At 44.4% G+C, this 26,102-nt stretch overlaps 1 protein-coding gene and 1 pseudogene across 2 annotated transcripts; both read left to right on the forward strand.

The window, feature by feature from the left end:
• Positions 1 to 1,776: 1,776 nt before the first annotated feature.
• On the forward strand, positions 1,777 to 17,904 carry LOC108543499 (zinc finger protein 681-like; annotated as a pseudogene). The gene is made up of 6 exons (XR_001889591.1): positions 1,777 to 1,934; positions 5,164 to 5,290; positions 5,795 to 5,890; positions 15,317 to 16,210; positions 16,285 to 16,521; positions 16,787 to 17,904. The product of XR_001889591.1 is annotated as a zinc finger protein 681-like (transcript).
• Positions 17,905 to 19,935: 2,031 nt separating this feature from the next.
• ERVFC1 (endogenous retrovirus group FC1 Env polyprotein) lies at positions 19,936 to 25,499 on the forward strand. Its single transcript, XM_017893987.1, has 2 exons — positions 19,936 to 20,009; positions 23,745 to 25,499. The coding sequence occupies exon 2, from the start codon at positions 24,009 to 24,011 to the stop codon at positions 25,164 to 25,166; it is 1,158 nt and encodes a 385-aa protein (XP_017749476.1). The 5' UTR covers positions 19,936 to 20,009; positions 23,745 to 24,008; the 3' UTR covers positions 25,167 to 25,499.
• The last annotated feature ends 603 nt before the right edge of the window (positions 25,500 to 26,102 follow it).

Raw genomic sequence — 26,102 nt, forward strand, 5'->3', positions numbered from 1 at the left:
AAAAAAAAAAAAAAAAAAAAAAAAAGGATGTTGAAAGAAATTTAACCACAGAAGAAGTGAAAGACTATGGTGGGGAATGTGATAAAAGGTGAGTGTGGCTCTACAGCTCAGTGAGACTTGGTCTCCGTCTTAAGGAACCGCCCTCCCATACTGAAACCACAACCCAGCACATGCCAATTCTCACACTATTTATACTTTGCATAAAGGCAGCAGAAGGAGGTCAGTATCGTCGTTCATGACATGGAAGTCTATTCCCCACTGAGACATTTTAAAAATGTTATTGTCTTAAGCCCTTTTCCTTCTAATAAAGCCTATACAAATACACACAAGCCTGAAGCTACTCAAAATAAAAAATCAGGTTTTTGAAATCCCATAAAAAAGCAAACACAAAAACAGCCACTTTGACCGAGGAGAGAGTGGGATGGAGGGGTTTAGGAGGCTGCTCGTTTCACCTCCTAGCCCCATGTGGAGGAGGGGATGGAGTCTAGGGAAACCCTGGGAAGTCACTTGTTCTGACTGTGCTTTCCTCCACCTCCACACTTTGTTAACCATTTCCTAGAAAGAGCTTAGGAACCTCCTGTGCTCTAGTGAGTCAGGGCCTCCCCTCACAGGGTATTGGCAAGGAGAAATTCTGAGACTCTGTGACTGAGAAGCTAGCACAGTGTTTGATAAGTACCTGTGGGAACTGTCATCCTCTGTAACTATCATGTGGCCTTGGAGTGTTCAGATGGCCTGGCCTGGGGCTTGGTGAAGCTGTTTGAGGGTCAGCTGCTTTAGGCTCCCACTTTCTCCTCAATCAAAGTGGCTGCTTTTGTGTCTGTTTATGGTTTTAAAAACCTGATATATAGCCGGGAGCGGTGGCTCACACCTGTAACCCCAGCACTTTGGGAAGCTGAGGGGTGTGGATCACGAGGTCAGGAGTTCAAGACCAGCCTGGCCAACATAGTGAAACCCCGTCTCTACTAAAAATACAAAAATTAGCCAGGCATGGTGGCACGTACCTGTAGTCCCAGCTCCTCAGGAGGCTGAGGCAGGAGAATCGCTTGAACCCGTAAGGCAGAGGTTGTGGTGATCTGAGATTGTGCCACTGCACTCCAGCCTGGGCAACAGAGCAAGGCTCCGTCTAAAAATAAATAAATAAAATTAAAAAAAAAAAAAACCTGATATATAAATAGAAAGTGCAGCTGGAGGTGCCAAGGCTCAGGGTCTAGAGCTGTGCTTCATGGGCTTGCTTGCTGGCCTGAGACCAGGTGAACTCTGGGTGTGAGGTGGTTCCCACCCTCGATCTACAATCCCCACCTCCTCCCCCAGGGCCTGAGTAACCAACACAAGGCAGTGCTAAAGAGCGGGTGAGTGACGGGCTTCAAGCCCATCCAGGCAGATTTGAATGCCATCTGGGCTGGGGGCTGTCAGGGTAGGGACTATGGCTGCCAGAAACCAGGACGGTCATAAAAGTTGAAATTTTAAAATAATCGTTATTATATATGTATTTATTTTTGAATAGCTATCTAGTCCATTATTTGAAATGCATGTGACTTACACAGAAGGTTAAAGGCAAATACCCTTTTGGGTGGGCCCGGCTCAGCTCTGGGAGGGAGCCCTGTCTAAAAAGGCTGCAACTTAGGCTGTTAGTCTTCATTCAGCCGAGCATCTGATCACGTCTTCTGTCATTCAGGACCTGAGGGGGTGGAGTTTTACTTATTATCTAATCAGGGACGCTGGGCTGGGAACTGTCCAATCAGGAATGCACGTAGAGCGGACAGGGCGGCTTCCGGGTTTGGCGGGGCCTTTGTGTCTCTCCAGCCGGAGCTCGAGGTTTCGACTTCACTGCTCTGTGTCCTCTCCTTCTAGAGGCCCAGTCTCTGTGGCTCAGTGACCTGCAGTTATTGGAGATCCATAGCTAAGACGCCAGGGCCCCCGGAAACCTAGAAATGGTGAGAATGCCGGGTCCGACATCCCGAGAGACGGGAAGGGGCTATGGCGGGACTCAGGCTTCCCCGCAGTCAGTTCCACAGTCTGCACCCTGAGTTCTCGCCCAGGTCGGCCTCAGTCCCCTTCGACGGTAAGATGGCGGCTGCGCAGCCAGCCAACCCCCCGGGCGTCCTGTCTGTTCCCTAGTCAGTGCCTGCGTCCTGGCCTGCAGCTCTCTCTGGACGGCTCCGCACCTGCAACGCGGGGTCTCTCCCGGATTGTGCAGGGACCACGGGAGGGTAGTCAGGGAGGAATACAGACGTATGCCGGGTTCATGAATGGGAAGAGCTTTGGCCCGTGGCGTTCCGGTTTCTCTTTCCTTCTATTAAAAAATGTGCCGGGCGCGGTGGCTCAAGCCTGTAATCCCAGCACTTTGGGAGGCCGAGACGGGTGGATCACGAGGTCAGGAGATCGAGACCATCCTGGCTAACACCGTGAAACCCCGTCTCTACTAAAAAATACAAAAAACTAGCCGGGTGAGGTGGCGGGCGCCTATAGTCCCAGCTACTCGGGAGGCTGAGGCAGGAGAATGGCGTAAACCCGGGAGGCAGAGCTTGCAGTGAGCTGAGATCCGGCCATTGCACTCCAGCCTGGGCGATAGAGCGAGACTCCGTCTCAAAAAAAAATAAATAAATAAAATAAAATAAAATAAAAAATGTATGGGAGTCAAAAGAGTTGGCGCGGTGGCTCATGCCTGTAATCCCAGCACTTTGGGAGGCTGAGGCGGGCAGAACACGAGGCCAGGCTGTTGGAGGCAGCCTCCCGAGTAGTTGTAATTACAGACATGTGCCACCACGCCCGGCTAAATTGTTTTCGTTTCATATGGCCATTAGAAAAATAGATGAAGCAGTCATGGTCCCTACAATCCAGGAGATTTTAGTCTAGACTAACAGCTGGATAAATGGTTAAATTAAACATCATATAATTGGTACAATAAACAGATGTGTGCAGAAAACTTGGGCTCTATTTGTGCCACTTTCTTTATATAATTGTGACTTGTGATGTCATCACCTGAAGGGATATTTATTTCTTTTACCTTGTTATTACATATTTATCTTTTAATAAAATTACCCTAGAAAACCTTTATAAATTTGTTTAAATTGCTTATTAGTATATGTTACATATAATTGATAGGGCAGTTTCTAAGAAAGGTTAAAATTATACAAACTCTGAGATTTAAATTTTTTTTTTAAGGTAAGTTTAGGAAAAACAGAACTGGAAATATCCCAGTAGCATAGAGAACAGAATTCTACATAGAGTCCACTCGCTGCCCCAGTTCTGCTCAAGTTCACCTTTTTGGAGGCCTTATATAGGTCTGGCCCTACCCTGAGGTGTTGCCTCATAGAACTGATTAGTGGAGATCAGAGTTTTGACTGGTGAATTCTGCTGCCTTTCTAGAGCTGGTGCTTACAATTCCTGAAACACAAAAGCAAATAAATTTTAAAAATAAAGTATATATTTTAGGGTTATAATTTTTTATTGAAACTAGTACTTGCATTCTATCTAGCAACTTGTTTTCTATTCCTACAGATCTAGGAGTTGCTCCACAAGTCACAAAAAAGTAAACATAATATAAATTTTTCTGTGCTCGCTTCGGCAGCACATATACTAAAATTGGAAGAATATAAATTTTCTAAAATACATTAAATTCCTTCTGCATTTCTCTCTGTCTATATTTAACTTTTATTGTTTATATTTTTTTTAAAAAAAATCAATGACAGAGAAACAGAAGAAATAAAAATGCTGGACTTTTAATCTAAATCCTGGGAATTATTAAGCAGTACCAGCTCTCAGGGTGTTATAAAAATTAAATTACATAATGTGTTATCTCAGGCACAGTGCCCTGTAACATAATCTTTTTTCTTTTTTCTTTTGTTGTATCTCAGCACTTTTAACTATAACTTTTATAAGCCGGTTGAGGTGGCTCATGCCTGTAATCCCAGCATTTTGGGAGGCCATGGCAAGTGGATCACGAGGTGAGGAGTTTGAGACCAGCCTGGCCAACATGGTGAAAGCCTGTCTCTACTAAAAATACAAACATTAGCCGGGTGTGGTGATGGACATCTGTAATCCCAGCTACTCTGGAGGCTGAGGTTGGAGAATTGCTTGAACCCATGAGAGAGAGGTTGCAGTGAGCCAAGATCATGTCATGGCACTCCAGCTTGGGTGACAGAGCGAGACTGCAACTCAAAAAAAAAAAAATTGAAAAATTTTTGTTATTTATTTCTAAGTATAGTCTTTTATAATATATTTTTTTTTCTATTTTACTTTAAGTTTTGGGATACAAGTGCAGAACGTGTAGGTTTGTTACATAGGTATACATGTGTCATGGTGGTTTGCTGTACTTATCAACCCATCATCTAGGTTTTAAGCCCAGCATGCATTAGCTATTTATCCTAATGCTCTTTCTCTCCTCGTCCCCCCACACCCCGACTGGCCCGGGTGTATGTGGTTTCTCTCCTTGTGTTTATGAGTGCTCGTTGTTCAATTCTTACTAATGAGTGACAACATACAGTGTTTGGTTTTCTGTTCCTGTGTTAGTTTTCTGAGGATAATAGCTTTCAGCTGCATCCATGTCCCTGCAAAATACATGATCTCATTCCTTTTTATGGCTGCATAGTATTCCATGGTTGTGTATGTACCACATTTTCTTTATCCATTCTGTCATTGATGGGCATTTAGGTTGGTTCCATATCTTTGCTACTGTGAACAGTGATGCAATAAACATATGTGTCTTTATAGTAGAATGATTTATATTCTTGGGAGTATATACTCCGGAATGGTATCACTGGGTCAAATGGTATTTCTGGTCCTAGATCCTTGAGGAATCACCACACTGTCTTCCACAATGGTTGAACTAATTTACATTCCCACCAACATTGTAAAAGCATTCATATTTCTCCACAGCCTCACCAGCATTTATTGTTTCTTGACTTTTTAATAATTACCATTCTGACTGGTGATTTATTTAGGTCTGGTGTTATAGATCTAATACCACTTTCTTTTCTCATAGAGAATAGATCAGAGAATGTTCCTGTGTAAAAAAAAAATTATTTTATTGAATAATTTCAGTCATTTATGTAAGTCAGAACCAGTTTTCTTCACTTTGTTATTTTACCTTGAATCAAATTATAAATTCTTTCCATGGCCACTTTGTAAATACGTATGTGTATGTGTGTGTGTGATTTTCAGGAACCACTGAAATTTAGGGATGTGGCCATAGAATTCTCTCTGGAGGAGTGGCAATGCCTGGACACTGCACAGCAGAATTTATATAGGAATGTGATGTTAGAGAACTACAGAAACCTGGTCTTCTTGGGTGAGGATAACTTCAATACAGAATTCCTATTATATCCTAAAGGTTTTATTTTCTTTTTTGTGTAATGTTTTAGGTAATTTATGCTTTGCATAAGTGAGTTTCAGATCCCTGTTTTTATAAAAATCTTAGGGTTTCATGTCTGTAGAAAAGAATTTCTTTAAGCTGTTTCATCTTGCCCTGAACTTTCTGCATTCCTGAGCTAATCTGTATTCTTCACTCTAGATTAGAGTGGTAATTCCAGAAGTTTAGTGGCATAAAATATTATTGCCCACACTTTAAAATCTAATTGCCAACACTAATTTTTGATTTGTTGTACTGGACAGTGAAATTAAGAACTAACAAATTTAAAATATTTTCTAAATATTTAGAAATTTCTTTTATAAATTAGTATTTTGGAATTGATTTACAAGAATCTTCTGTTTCACCCTCTTTACTGAGCACATTGCCATGTTGGTGATTAGAGAATATGAGCAAGATTTATGTTATTTATTTTCAATAAAACAGGTATTGCTGTCTCTAAGCCAGATCTGATCACCTGTCTGGAGCAAGAAAAAGAGCCTTGGACTAGAAAGAGACATAGGATAGTGGCCAAACCCCCAGGTAGGTGAGAGTGAAAGTGAATACAACAGATAACATAGATGAACGGTTTAAAAGTCAAAGAAAAAGCTAGTCCTTAATAATGTGATTTGGGAAGCTATGTTCCAAAGGAAATAGTTTCTGGAAAGCCTGAGTTTTTCTTTTCTTTTCTTTTTTTTTCCTTTGAGAGATGGAGTCTTACTCTGTCACCCAGGCTGGAGTGCAGTGGCACAATCTCAATCTCAGCTCACTTCTGGAAAGCCCAAGTTTTTCTTTTCTTTTTTTTTTTCTTTTGAGAGATGGAGTCTCGTTCTGTCACCCAGGCTGGAGTGCAGTGGCACAGTCTCGGCTTCACTGCAACCTCCACCTCCGGGGTTCAAGCGATTCTCCTGCCTCAGCTTCCCAGGTAGCTGGGACTACAGGTGTGCGCCACCATGCCCAGCTAATTTTTGTATTTTTTTTAGTAGAGACGGGGTTTCACTGTGTGTTGACCAGGCTGGTCTTGAACTCCTAACCTCAGGTGATTCACCCGCCTTGGCCTCTGAAAGTGCTGGGATTACAGGCATGAGCCACAGCACCTGGCTGAGTTTTTCTGTTTTGCTCTCACATAAGAGCGTCTTCTGTCTTATGCTTTTAAGTTCTCTTAGGACTCCGCTTTCCCTTCAGTGATCTGCCTTCTAATTTAGAGTGAGAACCAAAGTCTTCTTAATGGCATATAAGAGACTGCACAATCTGAGTGCTTTTCCATTGTTTTGGGGGACACACAGATACCTGCATAATTTTGAGAAACTCTATGTTAAACTATTTTTTAAGTTCTCTTTTTACATCATCTCTGAAATGTGTGAGAGAAGTAGGTTTTTGTTCCTCTTTCTGCACATTCCATCCTGTTTGTATTACTATAGTCTTCAAATATAGTTTGAAATTATAAAGTATGATGTCGTTCAGCTTTGTTTTTATTTTCTCAAGAGTGCTTTCACTATTCAAAGTTTATTGTAGTTTCATATGTAAATTTTAGACTTGTATTTTTAATTACTGTAAAACGCCACTGGAATTTTGATAGGGAGTTTATTGGATCTATAGATCCCAGTGCCATTTTTTGAATCTATAGATCTAAGTGCCATTAACATGGCACTTTTTATTTTGAGACGAAATCTCGCTCTTTCGCCAGGCTGGAGTGCAGTGGCACAATCTTGGCTCACTGAAACCTCTCCCTTCCAGGTTCAAGCTATTATCCTGCCTCAGCCCCCCAAGTAGCTGGAACAGGAGCTCACCACCACGCCCAGCTATGTTTTGTTTTAGTATGCTAAGAGACAGAGTTTCACTATGTTGGCCAGGATGGTCTCCATCTCTTGACCTCCTGATCTGCCTGCCTCAGCCTCCCAAAGTGCTGGGATTACAGGCGTGAGCCACCGCGCCTGGCCAACATGGCACTTTAACAGTATTTATTCTTTCAATCTATAGACATGAAATATTTCTAAATTTATTTGTGTCTTTTCTAGTTTCTTTCATATATCTTTCATTGTAAAGATTTTCTACCTCTTTGATTACATTTCTTCTCAGAAATTTATTTTAATGCTGTCGTAAATAGGATTTTTTTGTTGTTGTTTCTTTTTTGAGACAGAGTCTCAGTCTCTTGCCCAGGCTGGAGTACAGTGGCACAATCTCGGCTCACAGCAACCTCTGCCTCCCAGGTTCAAGCAATTATCCTGCCTCAGCCTCCCAAATAGCTGGGACTACAGGCACGCACCACCATGCCTGGCTACTTTTTGTATTTTTAGTATAGATGGGTTTCAGTATGTTGACCAGGCTAGTCTTGAACTCCTGACCTTGTGATCCACCCGCCTCGGCCTCCCAAAGTGCTGAGATTACAGGCATGAGCCACCATGCCTGGCCCTTGTCTTCAGTTTCAATGGTTCTTTTTCATTTTTTTGACTAATTCTTTTGCCACATACTTAATGTTCTTTGTTAAAATAGAAGCATTGACAATAGGCAAAATGCAGTTTTGTATTAGTGTCTTTAAACTTGAAAAAGCAAACACCTCTTCAAGTTTTTATAACCTGTTTTCAGAAGGTAAAGATCTTTTATTGGGCCCCCAGGGTAATGCGATGCCCTCTGGGTTTGTAGTGGAAAGGGGATGTAGCTTGGTCACAAGGCTGCTGGGTCTGCACTGGGGTCTACCTTCAGTTAGCTTCTTACAAGGGGTTTGGGTAGTTGTAATTCACATTTTATTTTTTGGACAGACTGAATTTCTCTCAAGACTGACCTGTAGGGCAGACACTAGGGCAGGTTTCTGCAGTCAGGTCTGTATATGGTAAGTCTTATTTAAGAATGTGGATGAGTATGGCATTCACTGTGTATCAGAGAGGATTTTTCGAGGTCACTGAGTGGGTTTCAACATAGGCAGAACCGGCTGTGAACTGTGGCTCAAGTATCTGAAACTGAGTCATTGAACTGCTTCAGGGACCACAGTAAAGGCCAAGGTCTGCAGGCCTGCTGCATGGCTATAAGTGGGTATCTTTCTCAAGGCCTCTGAAAGGGTGTGACCTCTTACAGACTGTGGCTGGGAAAAGTATGAGATGATTACAGGGTAACTTCAGAACTATCAGAAGACCAAGTTGGGTAGGCCATTTCCTGGTCTATACTGAAAAACTGGAGTTCTGTAGTTTGCCACCTGCCTTCTGGAAAGGAGCACTCCTCAGAATTGGGCATTAGCAGTTTCACAACTCCCTCCGTGGGTCTCAAAGCTCTCCTAAAGGCACTTAATTTGGAGATTGAGTCTTGCTACATAACCCAGGCTGGTTTTGAAATCCTGGCCTGAAGCAATTTCCCAACCTCAGACACGGTGCGGTGGCTCACGCCTGTAATGCCAGCACTTTGGGAGGCCGAAGTGGGCAGATCACGAGGTCAGGAGATAGAGACCATCCAGGCTCACATGGTGAAACCCCGTCTCTACAAAAAATAACAAAAAAAAAAAATTAGCCAGGCATGGTGGCAGGCTCCTGTAGTCCCGGCTACTCAGGAGGCTGAGGCAAGAGAATGGCATGAACCCGGGAGGCAGAGGTTGCAGTAAGCGGAGACTGTGCCACTGCACTCCAGCCTGGGTGACAGCAAGACTCTGTCTCAAAAAAAAAAAAAATTGTCTCTAGTTTCTTTTAAATGCTTATTTATTAAAAGTTTCTCGTTAGTTTCTTTTAAATGCTTATTTATTAAAATGTTTTCATTAGAATCTTCTGTTTATGATTGCACTTCATTTTCTTTGAAATTTTACTGCCGTGGAGCACATGCCAGTTATTCAAAATACCTGCCTTCTGTGAGTACACAGTCACATATTATAGTGATTTAGAGAATAGAATTTTTTTTTTTTTTTTTTTTTGAGACGGAATCTTACTCTGTCTTCAGGCTAGAGTACAATGGCGCAGTCTAGGGTCACTGCAACTTCTGCCTCCCAGGTTGAAGCGATTCTCCTGCCTCAGACTCCCGAGTAGCTAGGGTTGCATCCATGTGCCAAACTGGCTGGCTAATTTTGTATTTTCGTAGAGACGGGGTTTCACCNCTTACTCTGTCTTCAGGCTAGAGTACAATGGCGCAGTCTAGGGTCACTGCAACTTCTGCCTCCCAGGTTGAAGCGATTCTCCTGCCTCAGACTCCCGAGTAGCTAGGGTTGCATCCATGTGCCAAACTGGCTGGCTAATTTTGTATTTTTCGTAGAGACGGGGTTTCACCATGTTGGTCAGGCTGGTCTTGAACTCCCAACCTCAGGTGATCCACCCATCTCAGCCACCCAAAGTGCTGGGATTGCATGTGTGAGCCACCGCACCCGGCCTATTTAGAGAAATTTTTAATGGTGCATCAGTATTGCAAACCACATCTTTCTTTTTTTTTTTTTTTTTTTTTTTTGAGGTGGAGTTTTGCTCTTATTGCACAGGCTGGAGTGCAGTTGCACAGGCTGGAGTGCAATGGCGCAGTCTCGGCTCACTGCAGCCTCCACCTGCCAGGTTCAAGCAATTCTCCTGCCTCAGCCTCCCTAGTAGCTGGGATTACAGGCATATGCCACCATGCCTGGCTGATTTTGTACTTTTTTTTCAGTAGAGACGGAGTTTCTCCATTTTGGTCAGGCTGGTCTTGAACCCCCAACCTCAGATGATCCACCTACCTCAGCCTCCCAAAGTGCTGGGATTACAGGTGTGAGCCACTGCGCCTGGTCTTTTTTTTTTTTTTTGGAGATGCAGTCTCAATCTGTTGCCTAGGCTGAAGTGCAGTGGAGTGATTTCAGCTCACTGCAATCTCTGCCTCCCATGTTCAAGGGATCCTACCACTTGAGCCTCCGGAGTATCTGGGACTACAGGCACATTCCGCGAGGCCTGGCTGATTTTCATATTTTTGGTAGAGATGGGGTTTCCCCATGTTGGCCAGGCTGGTCTCCTACTTCTGACCTCAGGTGATTTGTCCACCTCAGCCTCCCTAAGTGCTGGGATTACAGGCGTGAGCCACCACACCTGGCTGCAAACCATATTTTGAGTAAACATTTCTCTCATTATTGTTTTATGGTTCATACTAGTGTGTTTTTTTAGTGTAGGTTTCTTAATATTAGTTTCTTGTGCTTTTTAGTTTTACATATGTATTATAATTTCAGACAATTTGCCATTCTGTTTGTACATTTTAAGTCAATGTGGGATTTACTTAAGAGATACATCAGCCACATGTCTATCACAATGACAATATATATATATTTGTGTGTTTATCTATAAATATAACCGCAATTTTGGTTATGACTTATCTTGTATATATTCTTTCTTAGTTGATTTTTTTTTTCTTTTTCTTTTTGTTTCTTTTTTTTTGAGATGGAATCTTACTCTGTCTCCCAAGCTGGAGTGCAATGGCATGATCTCGGCTAACTGCAACCTCTGCCTCCCAGGTTCAAGCAATTCTCCAGTCTCAGCCACCCAAGTAACTGGGATTACAGGCGCATGTCACCACACCCAGATAATTTTTGTATTTTTAGTAGAGATGGGGTTTCATATATTGGCCAGGCTGGTCTCAAACTTCCAACCTCAGGTGATCTGCTCACCTCGGTCTCCCAAAGTGCTGAGATTACTGGCATGAGCCACTGTGCCTGGCCCACTGCCCCCCGCCGCCGACTTTTTTATTTTCTTAATTTTCAGTGGTTGTTTTATCTTGTCTAATTGAGTAGTCATGGAAATAGTTTTATTTTCACCATGTGTTTAATGATGAATATATATTTGCTCTGTGTGAGAGAAACACTTTTGTGATTTGAAGATAATTTATGAAAAGATTTATGATTCTGTGTTTTTTCAGATTTGTTTTGAGAAAATTAATTGTAAAAGACATAACATAAAATTTACCGTCTTAAGTCTGTTGAAGCGTACATTTCAGGGCCAGGCATGGTTGTGGCTTACATGTGTAATCCCAGAATTTGGGGATGTTAAGGCAGGAGGATTGCTTGATTCCAAAAGTTTGAGACCAGCCTGGGCAACATATGGAGATTCCCTCTCTACAATTTTTTTTTTTTTTAACCCAGGCATGGTTGTATGCAACTGTGGTCCCAGCTCTTTGAAAGATTGAGAGAGGAAGATTACTTGAGTCTGAGAATTTGAGGCTACACTCAGCCATAATTGTGCCACTGCACTCTGCCTTTCGTGACAGAATGAGACCCTGTCTCAAAAAAAAGCTGTACATATCAGGCATGTTAAGTATATTCACATTGTTATGCAAAAGACTTCTAAAAATTTTACATCTTGTAAAACTAAAACTCAATATCCGTTAAGTAACAGCTGAACATTTTACCCTTTCTCCAGCCCTTGACAAATATCCTTCTACTTTCTGTTTTTATGAGTGTAACTACTTAAGATATCTCCTATAAATGAGATCATATAGTATCCATCATTTTGTTACTGGCTTATTTCAGGTGACATAATATTTTCAAAGTTTGTCTTAAAGTGTGTCAATATTTTTTTTAAGGCTGAATAATACTCCATTGTACTTATATGTTATATTTTTTGATGTATTTATAAGTCAAGAAAGGGTTGCTTCAAGTCTTTTGGGTTTTGTTAATACTGCTACAGTAAACATCAGTGTTCAGATATGCCTTCTAGGTCCTACATTGCAGAGTTTGCATATCAATTTACAAATTGAATTGTTGGTTTTAATAATTCCATTTTGAATTATTTGAGTAACATTTATAACATTTAAAAACAGTGGCTGCATCCTTGTTTTACACCAACAGTAACAGGTTTTCAGTTCATCAACAGTTTTAATGTTTTTAAAAAATTGATAGTGGCCATTCTAATTGGTTTGAGTTGATTTTTTCATGTGATTTTTATGCATTTCTGTACAAATGTAATTTCCTGTGTCCTTTCAAATGCTTTTCCCATTTTGTATTTTTTTTTTTTTGATGAAAACTAATTTCAATTATTAGTCCATTTAAGACTTATTTATATATTCTCAGTATTAACTGCCATGGACCTTGCTTGACTGAACAAAGGAAGGTGAATGCGGGAATAAAGACAAAAACAAAAGAGTATATTTGGAAGAAGGGGTCAGGGGGCTCCTTGCTTCTAGTGAACAAGGGCCCTGAACTTCTATAGCCCTTTGTATTTATTGAGTAAAAGAGATAGGGAGAAGGGAGAAGGGGGTGGTTGTCAGTCACCTAGGGCAGGCTTGCATGACTGCATTCTTTGAACAGTAGTCTCCAGATATTCCAGTAGATAACCTCAAGGAGCACGGCACGGCACCAGGGAGTGACTGCCCTCAGCAAACCTTCTGGTGGCAGGCACAGATGTGAATTTGCCTACATCCTGCACTCATGATAAACAGTTTGCTGTTTGATCACATAGCCTTCAGTGGAATGCTGAGTTGGTCATGACCCTTGGGTCTTTAGCTCCCTACAGTTAACTCTTATCACATATAATTTGCAAATATTTTTGCTTATTTTCTACAAGGTATTGTCACTCTAGTTTTTTTTGATGTGTGGAAATTTTGAAATGTAGTGTAGTTACTTTTTTCTTTGTTGTTCATGCATTTGTCATATCAAAAAAAAAATGGTGCCAAGACCAACATCACATCATTTCTCTTTTTTTCTAAGAGATTTGTTAGTAATTTTTATATATTTAAGTATTTTATTTAAAATATTTTTTGTATATGATACAAAGAAAGAATCCAGCTTTATCAGTGTTGGTGTCCAGTTTTCAACATGATTTTTTGAAGAGATTGTCTTTTCTCTATTGTGTGCTCATGGCAACATTGTAAAAGATTATTTAATCATATACCAAAGAGTGTATTTCTGGGCTCTCTATTCTGTTTTTTCATCTGTTTATCTGTCTTTGTGTCAGTACCACCTTGTATTTGTAGCTATGAATATATTTTAAAATCTAGATATGTAACACCTCACACATGAGTGTTTGGCTGTAGTTTATAATCAAATTTAAAATTTTAAACAATATTCTTGTAAAATTGTGCTTTGGGGATTTTATAGAAATTATATTGAATGTATTCATTACTGTAAGTTGTACAGACATCTTTGAAAAATTAAATTTTTTGACCCTTGAGTAAAACTATGTTGAAGAGTATGTGTTATTTTCATATATATTTGGATGTGCCAGTTTTACTCGTGCTCTCAATTTCCAGTTTCATTCAGTTTTAGTCAGAAAACATTCAGTGTATAATTTTTATTTTCTTACATTTATTTGTTGTTGTTGTTGTTTTGAGACAGGATCTCTTTCTGTTACCTAGACTGGAGTGCAGTTACTGCAGCCTCAACCTTCAGGGTTCAAGTGCTTCTTTCACCTCAGCCTCCTGAGTAGCTGGGACTACAGAGATACACTACCATGCCTGGCTAATTTATTGATTATTTGTAGGGACAGAGTACTACTATGTTGCCTAGGCTGGTCTCAAACTTCTGACCCCAAGAGATCCTCCCATCTTGGTCTCCCAAAGTGTTGAAATTATAGGCATGAGCCACAGCACCCACCTGGTATTCTTAAATTTAATAAGACTTGTTGTGTATCCTAACAGAATACACCAGATGCAGATAAGAATATTGTGTATTTTCTTGCTTTTAACTGGAAAGTTTTTTACATGTCTGTCAAGCCTTGTTGGTCTATGATATAACCTAAATGTTCACATTCCCCAAATATTATGCTGCAATGCAGTCCTCAATGTTGGATGCAGAACCTGGTGGGAGATGTTTGGGTCACGGGGGCAAGTTTCTCATGAATGGCTTGACATCACCCTCTTGGTAATCAAAAACTTTACCCTCTGTTAATTTAAATGAGAACTGGTTCATTATTTCACACTTGCTCTGTCCCTTGCCATGTGATATGTTCAGTTACTCTTTGCATTTCACCATGATTGTAAGCTTTGTGAAACCCTCACCAGAAGCCGATGCTGGCACACACTTCTTGTACAGTCTGCCAAAGTGTGTGCCAAATAACCTTTTTTCTTTTTTTCTTTCCTTTTCTTTTTTTTTTTTTTTTTTTTTGAGACATAGTCTCACTCTGTCACCTAGGCTGGACTGCAGTGGCACAATCTTGGCTCACTGCAACCTCCACCTCACTGGTTCAAGTGATTCTCCTGCCTCAGCCTCCCAAGTAGCTGGGATTACAGGCATGTACCACCATGCCTGGCTAATTTTGTATTTTTAGTAGAGACAGGGTTTCACCATGTTGGTCAGGCTGGTCTCAAACTCCTGACCTCAGTTGATTCGCCTGTCTTGGCCTCCCAAAGTGCTGTGATTACAGGCATGAGCCACCGCATCCTGCCAACCTTTTTTCTTTATAAATTACCCGCTCTCAGGTATACGTCTATATGCAAAATAATTGAAGTTGGCAATTTTAAAGGTATTATGTTATATTGGGGAGCAGAAAGATCTGTGTTGGGTAAATGTAACAGACTTTTCTTTCTATGTGGCTCTTTGCATTCTGCTCACACACTTAACTAATTTATAAATTTTCCACAAATGTATTTTGGTCAATGTGTTTTTGTTACATTTATATTTCTATTAAGAAATTAAGGCCTTTGGGCTGGGCACAGTGGCTCATGCCTGTAATCCCAGCATTTTGGGAGGCTGAGGTGGTCAGGAATTTGAGACCAGCCTGGCCAACATGGTGAAACCCTTTTCTACTAAAAATACAAAAATTAGCTGGGCATGGTGGTGCATGCCTGTAATCCTGGCTACTCAGGAGGCTGAGGCAAGAGAATTGCTTGAATCTGGGAGGCAGAGTTTGCAGTGAGCTGAGATCACGCTGCTGCAGACCAACCCAAGTGACAGATTGAGACTCCATCTCAGAAAAAAAAAAAAAAGAAGAAATTAGGGCCTTTGGTATTTTGCTATGCCATCTTGCTTATGTAATTTGTATAATGGTATAGGTTGGATTTGTAAAGTATATTTAGAGTCTGTCAAGTGAAGTCATTTGTTATTTTTATTTCTTTCAGTTACTTGTTCTCATTTTGCCCAAGACTTTTCACCAGAGCAGAACATAAAAGATTCTTTCCAAAAAGTGACACTGAGAAGATATGGAAAATATGAACATGAGAATTTACAGTTAAGAAAATGTAGTAAAAGTGTGGATGAGTGCAGGTTGCAAAAAGGAGGTTACAATGGACTTAACCAATGTTTGCCAGCTACCCAGAGCAAACTATTTCATTGTGATGAATATATGAAAATCTTTCATAAATTTTCAAATTTAAATGGACATAAGATAAGACACACCAGAACAAAACCTTTTACATGTAAAGAATTTGGCAAATCATTTTACATGTTTTCAAACCTAACTCAACATAAAATAACTTGTACTAGAGTAAATTTCTACAAATGTGAAGACTGTGGAAAAGCCTTTAATGGATCCTTAATCTTTACTAAACATAAAAGAAATCATAGTGGAGAGAAACCGTACAAATGTGAAGAATGTGGCAAAGCCTGTAACCAGTTCACAAACCTTACTACACATAAGATAATTTACACTACAGAGAAACTCTACAAATGTGAAGAATGTAGTGAAGCCTTTAACCTGTCGCAGCACATTACAACACATAAATAAATTTAATAGCTGGAGAGAATCCCTACAAACATGAAGAATGTGGCAAAGCCTTTACGGTCTCACCTTACTACAACATAAGATAATTCATACTAGAGAGAAACTCAATGACATTATCTGAGGAATTGTGGCAAAGCTTTCACCAGGCCCTCACCTCAGCAACTAAATAGTTTCAATACTGGAGAGAAAGCCTACCAAATGTGAAGAATGTGGTAAAGCCTTAAGCGGCTCAACACCTTACCAGACATAAGAGTTATTCATACTGGAGAGAAAGCCTACAATGGTGAAGAATGTGTAAGCCTTTAAGCGTCCTCACACTACCAGACATAAGATAATTCAACTGAGAGAAAGCCTAAACAATTGAAGAAGTGAAAGCCTTTAAGCGGCCCTCACACCTTACCAGACATAAGATAATTCAACTGGAGAGAAATGCCTACAAAATGTGAGTAGAATGTGTAAAGCCTTAACCGGCCCTCAGCACCTTACCAGCACATAAGATAATTCATAGCTGGAGAGAAGCCCTACAAATGTGAAGAATGTGGCAAAGCCTTTAACCGCCCTCAACCTACTACACAAAGATAGATGCATACAGAAGAAGCCCTAGCAAATTGAAGAATGTGGCCAAAGCCTTTAATCAGCCTCAACCTTACAACACCATAATTACATTCAATACTAGAGAGAAACTCAATAAATGTAAGGAATGTGCAAAACTTTCCACCAGCCCTCACACCTCAGCATGACATAAGAGAATTCGTACTGAGAGAAGCCTACAAATGGAGAGAAGTGGAAAGCCTTTAATTCCTCAGTCGCTGCACACATACACACATAAAGAGATTCATACTGGAGAGAGAGCCCACAAAACGTGAAGAATGTGTGCAAAGCCTTTACGCGGTCCGTGCAACCTTACAACACTAAGATATTCAATACTGGAGAGAAGCCCTACAAATGTGAAGAATGTGGCAAAGCTTTTAATAATTCTTCACACCTTACTAGACATAAGAGCATTCATGCTGGAGAGAAACCCTACCAATGTGAAAAATGTGGCAAAACTTCTAACCCATCCTCAAAACTTACTGAACATAAGAAAATTCATATTAGAGAGAAACGCTACACATGTGAAGAATGTGGCAAAGCCTTTAACCGGTCCTCACAGCTTACTAGACATAAGAGAATTCATACTGGAGAGAAACCCTACCAATGTGAAAAATGTGGCAAAGCTTTTAACCAGTCCTCACACCTTACTGCACATAAGAAAATTCATACTGGTGAGAAACTCTACAAACCTAAAAGATGTAACTGTGATTTTGAAAACACCTCAAATTTTTCTAAACATAAAGGAAATTATACTGGTGAGAAATCTTAGAAATCTGAAGAATGTAACAAACCCTTTAAAAGTTGTCACACTTCATTGTACATAAGATAATTCATACTAAAACCTACAAGTGTTTTAGCATGTGGCAAAACTTGTAACCAATGCTTACACCTTATTGCACAGGAAAGGATTTGTACTAGAAAAAAAAAAGTCAAATATACAGAATGTGAAAAAGCCATTAATACCCGTTCACATCTCACTCAACATCAGAGTTCATACTTAATAAAAGCATTATACATGCAATTACGTCAAAAATCTTTCAGAAAATATAAGCCTCTAAAGTGAAGAGTATTCATTTTGATGACATACATTATGAACATCAAGAGGATTGTAGTTGTTAGGCAGGAATCTAGACCCAACATGGTGATATCACCTGGCATGGCAGGCCCTTTGTTAGGACTGCCTGCCCTTCACTTCCTGCTAAGACTGTCAGTGTGCGAAAAAAGCCCGCGTCTGCCAAAGAACCCCCACTCTGCGCAAGCTCCTGGACATGTTATTCCCCAGAAGTCGAAACCTACCTCAAGAAAGCTGATAGCTACAAACCCCGCCTACCTCGGCCCTCCCACTAGAGGACATGTGAACCTCTCCCGCGAGCCCAATAAAGGCTGCCTTTGTTCTCATCTGCCTCGTGTCTTCTTGCTCGGCTTCATTTACATTACATTGGTGCCAAAAGCCCGGAAGGAGGCTTCCCCCGGTCCCCCGCCGGTCCGGGTAGGCTCTCCTCTCCTCTGAGCTGGTACCTCCTCTCTGTGCCAGGAGCCGGTTTCACAAAAATCAGGACTTGATTCGATCACTGCTGGGTAAGTTTTCCCCTGTTCTGCAGGTCCCCTCCGGGAATCCCTGTCCGAAACGCGTGGCCACGTCGGGGGCTCCCTCTGGTCAACTGTGACCTCAGCACCGGGGACTAGGAGACATCCAACCTCCCCAGAAGCCACCGTACCCCGCACTCCATGTGGCAGTGAGAGGACACTCCCGCTGCCTCCAGACTGCCCGCCTCAGGACCATGGGGGCTGCCCAGTCCAAACCAGACTCAAAATCCCCTCTGGGGTGCCTCTTGGCTAATTTCGAGACTTTAGGTCTCAGCCAAGACCTAAAACGAAAGCGACTTATTCTGCACAGTGGCATGGCCGCAGTATAGATTGGATAACCAGTCTCAGTGGCCTGCAGAGGGCACTCTAGACTTTAACATTCTCACGGATCTGACCAACTTCTGCAAGAGACTAGGCAAATGGTTTGAGGTACCCTATGTTCAGGCCTTTTGGGACTTTTGTTCAGGCCTGGACGTCTGTGTCCGATGTTCGTTGGCCTAGGTCTTGCTCGCAAAATCTACTCCCTCAAGCAAGAAGAAGAAGGATTCTTCCTTCTCTGAGCCTCTTGATACTCTTTCCCTGTCCCTCCTTCGGTCCCCCACTCAACCTCCCCCTTCTTCCTCCTTCTCTGAGCCTCCTGATACTCTTTCCCTGTCCCCTTTCGGTCCCCGCCCAACCTCCCCTTACCCTGACCCATCGTCTCTGTCCTCGTCGGAACCACCCCTTCCCCCCACCCCTCCTGTGTCCCCACCAAACCTGACGGACCCTGTCTCTCCTACCTCCTCCTCCTCGCCGGTCTCAGCTCGTACCCAGTCCAGGAGCAACCTCCTGTGCCCCTTGCGGGAAGTGGCAGGCGCCGAAGGAGTGGTCCCCATCCATGTGCCGTTCTCACTGGCAGACCTGTCTACAATTGAAGAGCATGCAGGCTCTTTTTTGGCCAACCCCACTTGGTATATCAAAGAGTTCAGATACCTATGCCAGGTGTATGACCTCACCTGACATGATCTCCATGTCGTTATGACCTCAACCCTGTCCCCTGAGGAACGGGAGTGTATCCTAGCGGCAGCCAGGCAGCACGTGGACCAGGTTCATGTAACTGACCCTGCCATGCCAGTTGGCGCCGAGGTGGTGCCCTCGGCCGAGCCCAACTGGGACTACCAGATTGGGCAGGCAGGTCGCCGCCGCCGAGACGTGATGGTCCAGTGCCTTCTTGCCAGCATGCAGGCAGCCTCCAATAAGTCAGTCAACTTTAATAAGTTAAAGGAGGTAGTCCAAAGGTCAGATGAGAATCTGGCCGTTTTTCTTAACTGACTTGACGGAGGCACTCATTCAGTACACCCACCTTGACCCTGCCTCCCCCGCAGGAGGAACTATCTTGGCTACGTACTTTATTTCTCAGTCGGTCCCCGATATTCAAAAAAAATTTTAAAAGGTGGAGGATGGCCCTCAAACTCCCATCCAGGATTCAGTCAAACTCTCCTTCAAGGCCTACAACTCCAGGGAGGAAGCAGCTGAGGCCCAGCGACAGGCCAGGCTAAAACAGAAGGTACAACTCCAAACCCAGGCCCTGGTAGCAGCCCTGAGCCCAGCCGGCTCCAGGAGCTCTCAGAGAGGAGGTACTCCCCGAGTACCACCTGGTGCCTGCTTCAAGTGCAGCAATGAAGGCCACTGGGCCAAGCAGTGCCCCAACCCTAAGGAGCCAACTCGCCCCTGTCTGAGCTGTCGGCAAATGGGCCACTGGAAGTCAGACTGCCCCAACCTGAGGACGGTCGCTACGCTTCCACGTGACGACCCTCCTCCAAGTACTGGAGGCACCTTTCAGCCCCTCGACACTGATGAAGATTGAAGAGGCCCAGGCTTGGGAACCCCTCTTACTCTCGCCGAGCCCAGCGTTATGCTCCAGGTACCGGGTAAGTCCATATCCTTCCTTATGGACATGGGGGCTACCTACTGTGTTTTGCCTTCCTTCAGTGGCCCCAGCCACCCCTCCGCCATCACGGTCACGGGAATTGATGGCACTCCCTCCACCTATCCCCAGACTCCTCTGTCTTGCCGCCTAGATGGCTCCCTCTTCTCGCACTCATTTCTCATCATTCCTTTGTGCCCAGTCCCCTTGTTAGGACGAGACCACCTCTCCAAACTAGGAGCCTCAGTTCACTTCTGGCCCAACCCCTCCCCACACCTTGCATTCCTCTTCCCCCTCCTCTAACCCGATAAACCCTACCAGGCTGACCCCCCACTCCCGTTTCCAGTCCCCATTAACCCTAAGGTGTGGGACACCTCCACCCTGATCATTGCCCAGCATCATACTCCAGTCCACATCCGGCTAAAGGACCCCTCCAAGTGTCCCTCTAGACCCCAGTTCCCTATCTCCCTTGAGCACCGACGGGCTAAAACCCATCATCTCGTGCCTGCTCCAACAACACATTCTAGTCCCTGCCAACTCACCATGCAATACTCCTTTCCTGCCTGTACAGAAAAGCTCTGGGGCCTACCACCTCGTGCAGCATCTACGCCTCATCAATGAGGCAGTAGTCCCCACCTTTCCTGTTGTTCCTAACACACATACACTTCTCTCACGCGTTCCCCCTGGATACCACTCGTTTTACTGTCCTTGACCTAAAGGATGCCTTCTTCACCATTCCCTTACATCCCTACTGTCACTTTCTGTTTGCCTTTACACGGGAAGATCCAGACACTCATATTTCTTCCCAGCTGACTTGGACTGTTTTGCCTCAAGGGTTCCGAGATAGCCCCCATTTTTTCAGACAGGCACTGGCACAGGATGTTGTCCTCTGTCCCCTTACCCACAGCACACTATTGCAATATGTAGATGACTTATTGCTATGCAGTCGCTCCTGGGACAGCTCCCTTGCAGATACCGCTATGCTTTTAAATTTTCTTGGCGACCAAGGTTACCGGGTTACCCCAGCCAAGGCTCAGCTTTGCACCACTACTGTCACCTACCTAGGTATACTCCTCACACCCACTACAAAAAGCCTCACGGTGAATAGAATAAGCCTCATTGAAACTCTCCAGCCTCCTTAGGATGCGGAAGAGATCTTGTCCTTCCTAGGACTGGTAGGGTATTTCAGGCATTGGATTCTCAACTTTGGGGTCCTAGCCAAGCCCCTCTACCAGGCTGCCAAGGAAGTGCCCACCGGACCGCTGTCCGACCCCTCATTGGTTGCCAACTCTTTCAAGAAGCTTCAGGACTGTCTCCTTTCTGCCCCTGCTCTCTCTCTCCCCAACCCCCTTCGGCCCTTTCATCTATTCACTGAGGAGTGCCAAAAGGTAGCTACTGGCCTCCTAGCCCAGCCGGTTGGGTCCACATACCAGACTGTGGCCTATCTCTCCAAGCAGTTAGACCCCACGGTCCAGGGCTGGCAACCTTGTCTGCGAGCACTGGCGGCTGCCACCGAACTTACCAAGGATGCCCTCAAGCTCACCCTAGGACATCCTCTCACTGTCTACTCTTCTCACCAACTGTCAGATCTCATCACATACAAGTGTCTCAGCCACCTCACCCCATCCTGGCTTCAACAGTTCCACCTGCTATTCGTCAAAAACCCTCACATCACCCTCACCACTTCTCCCCCTCTAATCCCTGCTACCCTCTTGACCAGGGTGCGATTCTGCCCCCGCACATTCCTGCCCGGAGGTTCTCACCGCCTTGCCACCCGCCCGCCTCGGCCTTTCCTAACAGCCGTTAGAACACCCAGACCGTACCCTGTTTGTGGACGGGAGTTCTGTCTTAACCCTCGATGGCTGCCGTGAGGCGGCCTACGCTGTCGTAACAGCAACCCAGACTGTCGAAACCAGGCCCTTGCCTTTAGGCACCACCTCCCAGAAGGCTGAACTCACTGCCCTTACTCGTGCCTTACTTCTCTCCGAAGGTCAGCGAGTTAATATCTACATGGACTCTAAATATGCCTACCTTATTGCACACACCCACTCCCTTCTCTGGCAAGAGGGTGGGTTCCTTACCACCAAAGGGACGCCAGTAGTCAATGGACCACTTATAAAGAGGTTGCTTGATGCTCTCCAGGCCCCCAAGGAGGTAGTCATCATCCACTGTAAAAGCCACCAGCATTTTAAGGACCCTGTGTCACAGGGTAACAACCTAGCTGATTCCACCACATGGGCCACTGCCCTCACTTCCTCCCCTACCCAAGGGCCTTTGCTCTTTCTTTCCCCCACATATTCCCTCGACTACTCTACCCAGGAAATTCAAACCCTGATGGCCCATCCCAGTGCTACCCAGAGTGAGGATGTGTGGGTGTTCATTGACAGTCGAGTAGCACTCCCTCAGACTCAGGCAGTGCATATATTGACAAACATACACTGCTCTCTCCACATAGGGCCTAAGGCTATGTATAACTTCCTGGAACCCATCCTTCACCTCCCCTCACTGCAGGCCCAAATTAGGAAGGTACATCAGCAATGTGCCACCCGTTCAGCCGTTAACCCCCAAGGTAGGCTCAGACACCCAGGGCCCACTCATCAGCTAAGGGGCCACCAGCCAGGGGAAGATTGGCAACTTGATTTTACCCACATGCCCTGCCATAAAAAATTCCACTACCTGCCGACCTTGGTTGACACCTCAGGATATATCAAGGCTTTCCCCACCACTCCAGAGACTGCAAAAGTCACGGCAACCATTCTCCTGGAGCACATCATCCCCAGGTTCGGTCTCCCCTGAACCATCCAATCAGACAATGGTCCGGTATTCATTTCTAAACTCACCCAGCAGGTGGTGGCCACACTCCAGATTACTTGGAAGCTCCACATTTCCTACCATCCACAGTCATCTGGAAAGGTAGACCGTGCAAACAGTCTCCTTAAACTACATCTAACCAAACTCACTCTAGAAACCTGCTTCTCGTAGGTGACTCTCCTTCCCTTGGCTCTCACTCGTCTTAGGGCAGCTCCGTGGGCCCCCACAGGGCTCAGCCCTTTTGAGCTACTGTACTGACGCCCGTTTCTCTTCCAGGGGCTGCCAGCCCTCTCCCCTCCCTTAGGCTCCTACCTCCCTTACTTAACTCTCCTTTGCGAGCTTCTGAGAAAACACATGGACCGGTGTCTCCCTGCACCCGCTTCCCCAAACCTTGAGAATCCCACTGTCGTAGCACCTGAAGACCTGGTCCTGGTCAAGCAGCTGCAACCCCAAGCCTTATCTCCTCAGTGGGAAGGACCATACACTGTAATCCTCACCACTCCCACCGCTGCCAAGCTCCTTGGTCTTCCCTCCTGGTATCACCTGTCCCAGCTGAAAAAGGCGCCCACCCAACATGATTCCAATTGGAACACTCAGGTTGTTACCCCTACCAAGTTACGACTCAACGCGAACAGGTAACGGCCCTCTGCCTAGCCTTCCTCGGCCATCTAGTCCTCCCAAGTCTAGGTAAGACTCGTGCCCAAACTCCCCCCACCAATCCATTCCAGTGGAGATTCTACCTTTCCGAGACCTGGACCCAAGGAAATAGCAGGGCCCAAGAAAGGAGCGGGGGCTCCCTTACCATAGCCACAGTAGACTGCCAGCCCCTGGGGTGCCAAAGCCAAGTAACCTTTAACTTCTCCTTCCAAAGCATTCCCCAAAAATACCCCCCTCTGTACCTAATCATTTGTTTCGTATATGATCAAAGGATGTCTGTTGATCCACTTGGGTTGAGACCAATGGAGGCTCTCCTTATCACTACTGCAACATGCACTGAACCCATCCGGACAATGGAGGAACCCTCTGGCAGCAGCCCACTTCCTCTGTGCAACTGGTTAGGAGTGACACGTGTGACAAGTTGACATTTCGGGACAAGTGAACATTTTTCCTCACCATCCCTGACCCTTGGGACCCGAAGGGGGTGTCAGGGGTTGAGGCCAGCCTTTATCGAGGGGCCCGTGACTCCTATCCCATGGCCCAACTCAAGATCTTTAGGTCCTACGTCAGGGTCGTGAGCGGCCTTTTCAGCCTGGCCTCCGACATCAAACAACAGAAAAAGGCCATCTCAGCTCTTGCTGACCCAGGCAGCAAGCTCCAGGACAGCAGCAACCCCTTTTCCTGGCTAACCCTAGTCAGGGGAGGGGCTCAAGTAGTGCAAATGACTGGTATACACAATATCTCTCGTTGTTTCCTGTGTGCAACCTTGAATAGGCCCCCACTGGTTGCGGTGCCCTTACCCAGCCCTTTTAACTCCTCTAACCTAACCCTCTCCTTTCCCCTTCCTGGCCGAACCCTGGGGGAAGTCCCTTTGTTCCAAGACCCACTTACACAACAACTCCCCTTTTGCTACTCCACCCCTAATGCTTCCTGGTGCAACCGGACAGGATCGGCACCTCTAAATCTAACTGCCCCCCCAGGTGGGTATTTTTGGTGCAATTCCACCCTGTTGAAAACTCTCAAGGCTTCCAACACTACCCTATGTGTTCCCATCTCCCTAATCCCCAGCCTCACCCTGTACAGTGAGGCTGAGCTATCCTCCCTTCTGCCCCTTGCCTGCTCCCGCCAGGCAAGGGCAGTATTCCTTTCATTGATGATCGGGGTCTCTTTAGCCTCATCCCTCGTAGCGTCTGGCCTAGGAACCGGAGCCCTAACTCATTCTGTCCAGACCTCTCAAGACCTTTCAGCCCAATTACAGGTAGCAATCGAAGCTTCTGCAGAGTCCTTGGCCTCCCTCCAACAACAGATCACCTCAGTTGCCCAGGTGGCAGCCCAAAACTGTCGGGCACTCGACCTCCTTACGGCCGATAAGGGCGGCACCTGCATGTTCCTCAATGAAGAATGTTGCTACTACATCAGTGAGTCAGGACTAGTAGAAACCAATCTCCTCACTCTAGAAAAGATTCAGGAAGGACTCCACCAGAAAAACCTTGGATCGGGGCCCTCACTTGGGTGGTGGCAGTCGTCTATGGCCGGTTGGGTCCTACCCTTTCTAAGCCCCTTACTAATCATTGGCTTCTTGCTACTCATAGCTCTCTGTGTCCTCTGCTTCATGCAGGACCGCATGAAAGAAGTCTCCCGGGTCACTTTCAATCAGATGCTGCTCCACCCCTATACCCAAGATCTGACCTAAGAACCCCCACAACGACCTATACCAGCAGGAAGCAGCCAGATGAACACATCGCCCCTTTTTCTTATTAGAAAGAGGTCGGAATGTTAGGCAGGAATCTAGACCCAACATGGTGATATCACCCAGCATGGCAGGCCCTTTGTTAGGACTCCCCGCCCTTCACTTCCTGCTAAGACTGTCAGTGTGTGAAAAAAGCCCACACCCACCAAAGAACCCCCACTCTGCACAAGCTCCTGGACATGTTATTCCCTAGAAATCGAAACCTACCTCAAGAAAGTCGATACCTACAAACCCCGCCTACCTTGCCCTACAAAATGCCCCCAATACCCGCCCCGAGCGCGACTTCCTGGGCCCTCCCACTAGAGGATCGGTGAACCTCACCCACGAGCCCAATAAAGGCTGCCTTTGTTCTCATCTGCCTCGTGTCTTCTTGCTTGGCTCCCTCATTTACATTACAGTAGTACCTTTAATTGTATCACAGATCTCATTGTACACATTTTGTGCTAGAGGAAAACCCTGGAGCAGTTGCTTAAACTTTGTGCAACATAAGGAAATTTTTATTGGAGAAAAATCTGCAAATGTAATAAATTTGGAAAAACTTTTTTTCAGAAACCACAGCTTAGAAAACACTAGAGGGTTCATACTAAAATCTATTTTTGCCAAAGCAGTAAATATGAAAAAATATTTAATCCAAAATTCTACATAAATATCAGATAATTCACAGTAGAAGTATTTAAGGCATTGACACTTCAGACATTACACTAAATCAGATTGCTGAGTATAAAAAAATCTAAAGTTGGTAAATAAATTATTTATATATAACATAAGTAGAAAATTTTGCAGTTATAATCACATTCAAAGTATACTTTTCTTTGAAAAAATTAGATTTTATAAAAGAATGATGTCATTTAACTCAAAATTCAATTTATAAAAAGTGAA

The sequence above is a fragment of the Rhinopithecus bieti genome, unplaced genomic scaffold (genome assembly GCF_001698545.2).
Source record: "Rhinopithecus bieti isolate Rb0 unplaced genomic scaffold, ASM169854v2 scaffold_24982, whole genome shotgun sequence".
NCBI classification, from domain to species: Eukaryota; Metazoa; Chordata; class Mammalia; order Primates; family Cercopithecidae; genus Rhinopithecus; species Rhinopithecus bieti.

Bases quoted from the DNA above. Each gene is read 5' to 3' on its own strand.
- ERVFC1 (XM_017893987.1), top strand. From the start codon at position 24,009: ATGGCCCAACTCAAGATCTTTAGGTCCTACGTCAGGGTCGTGAGCGGC.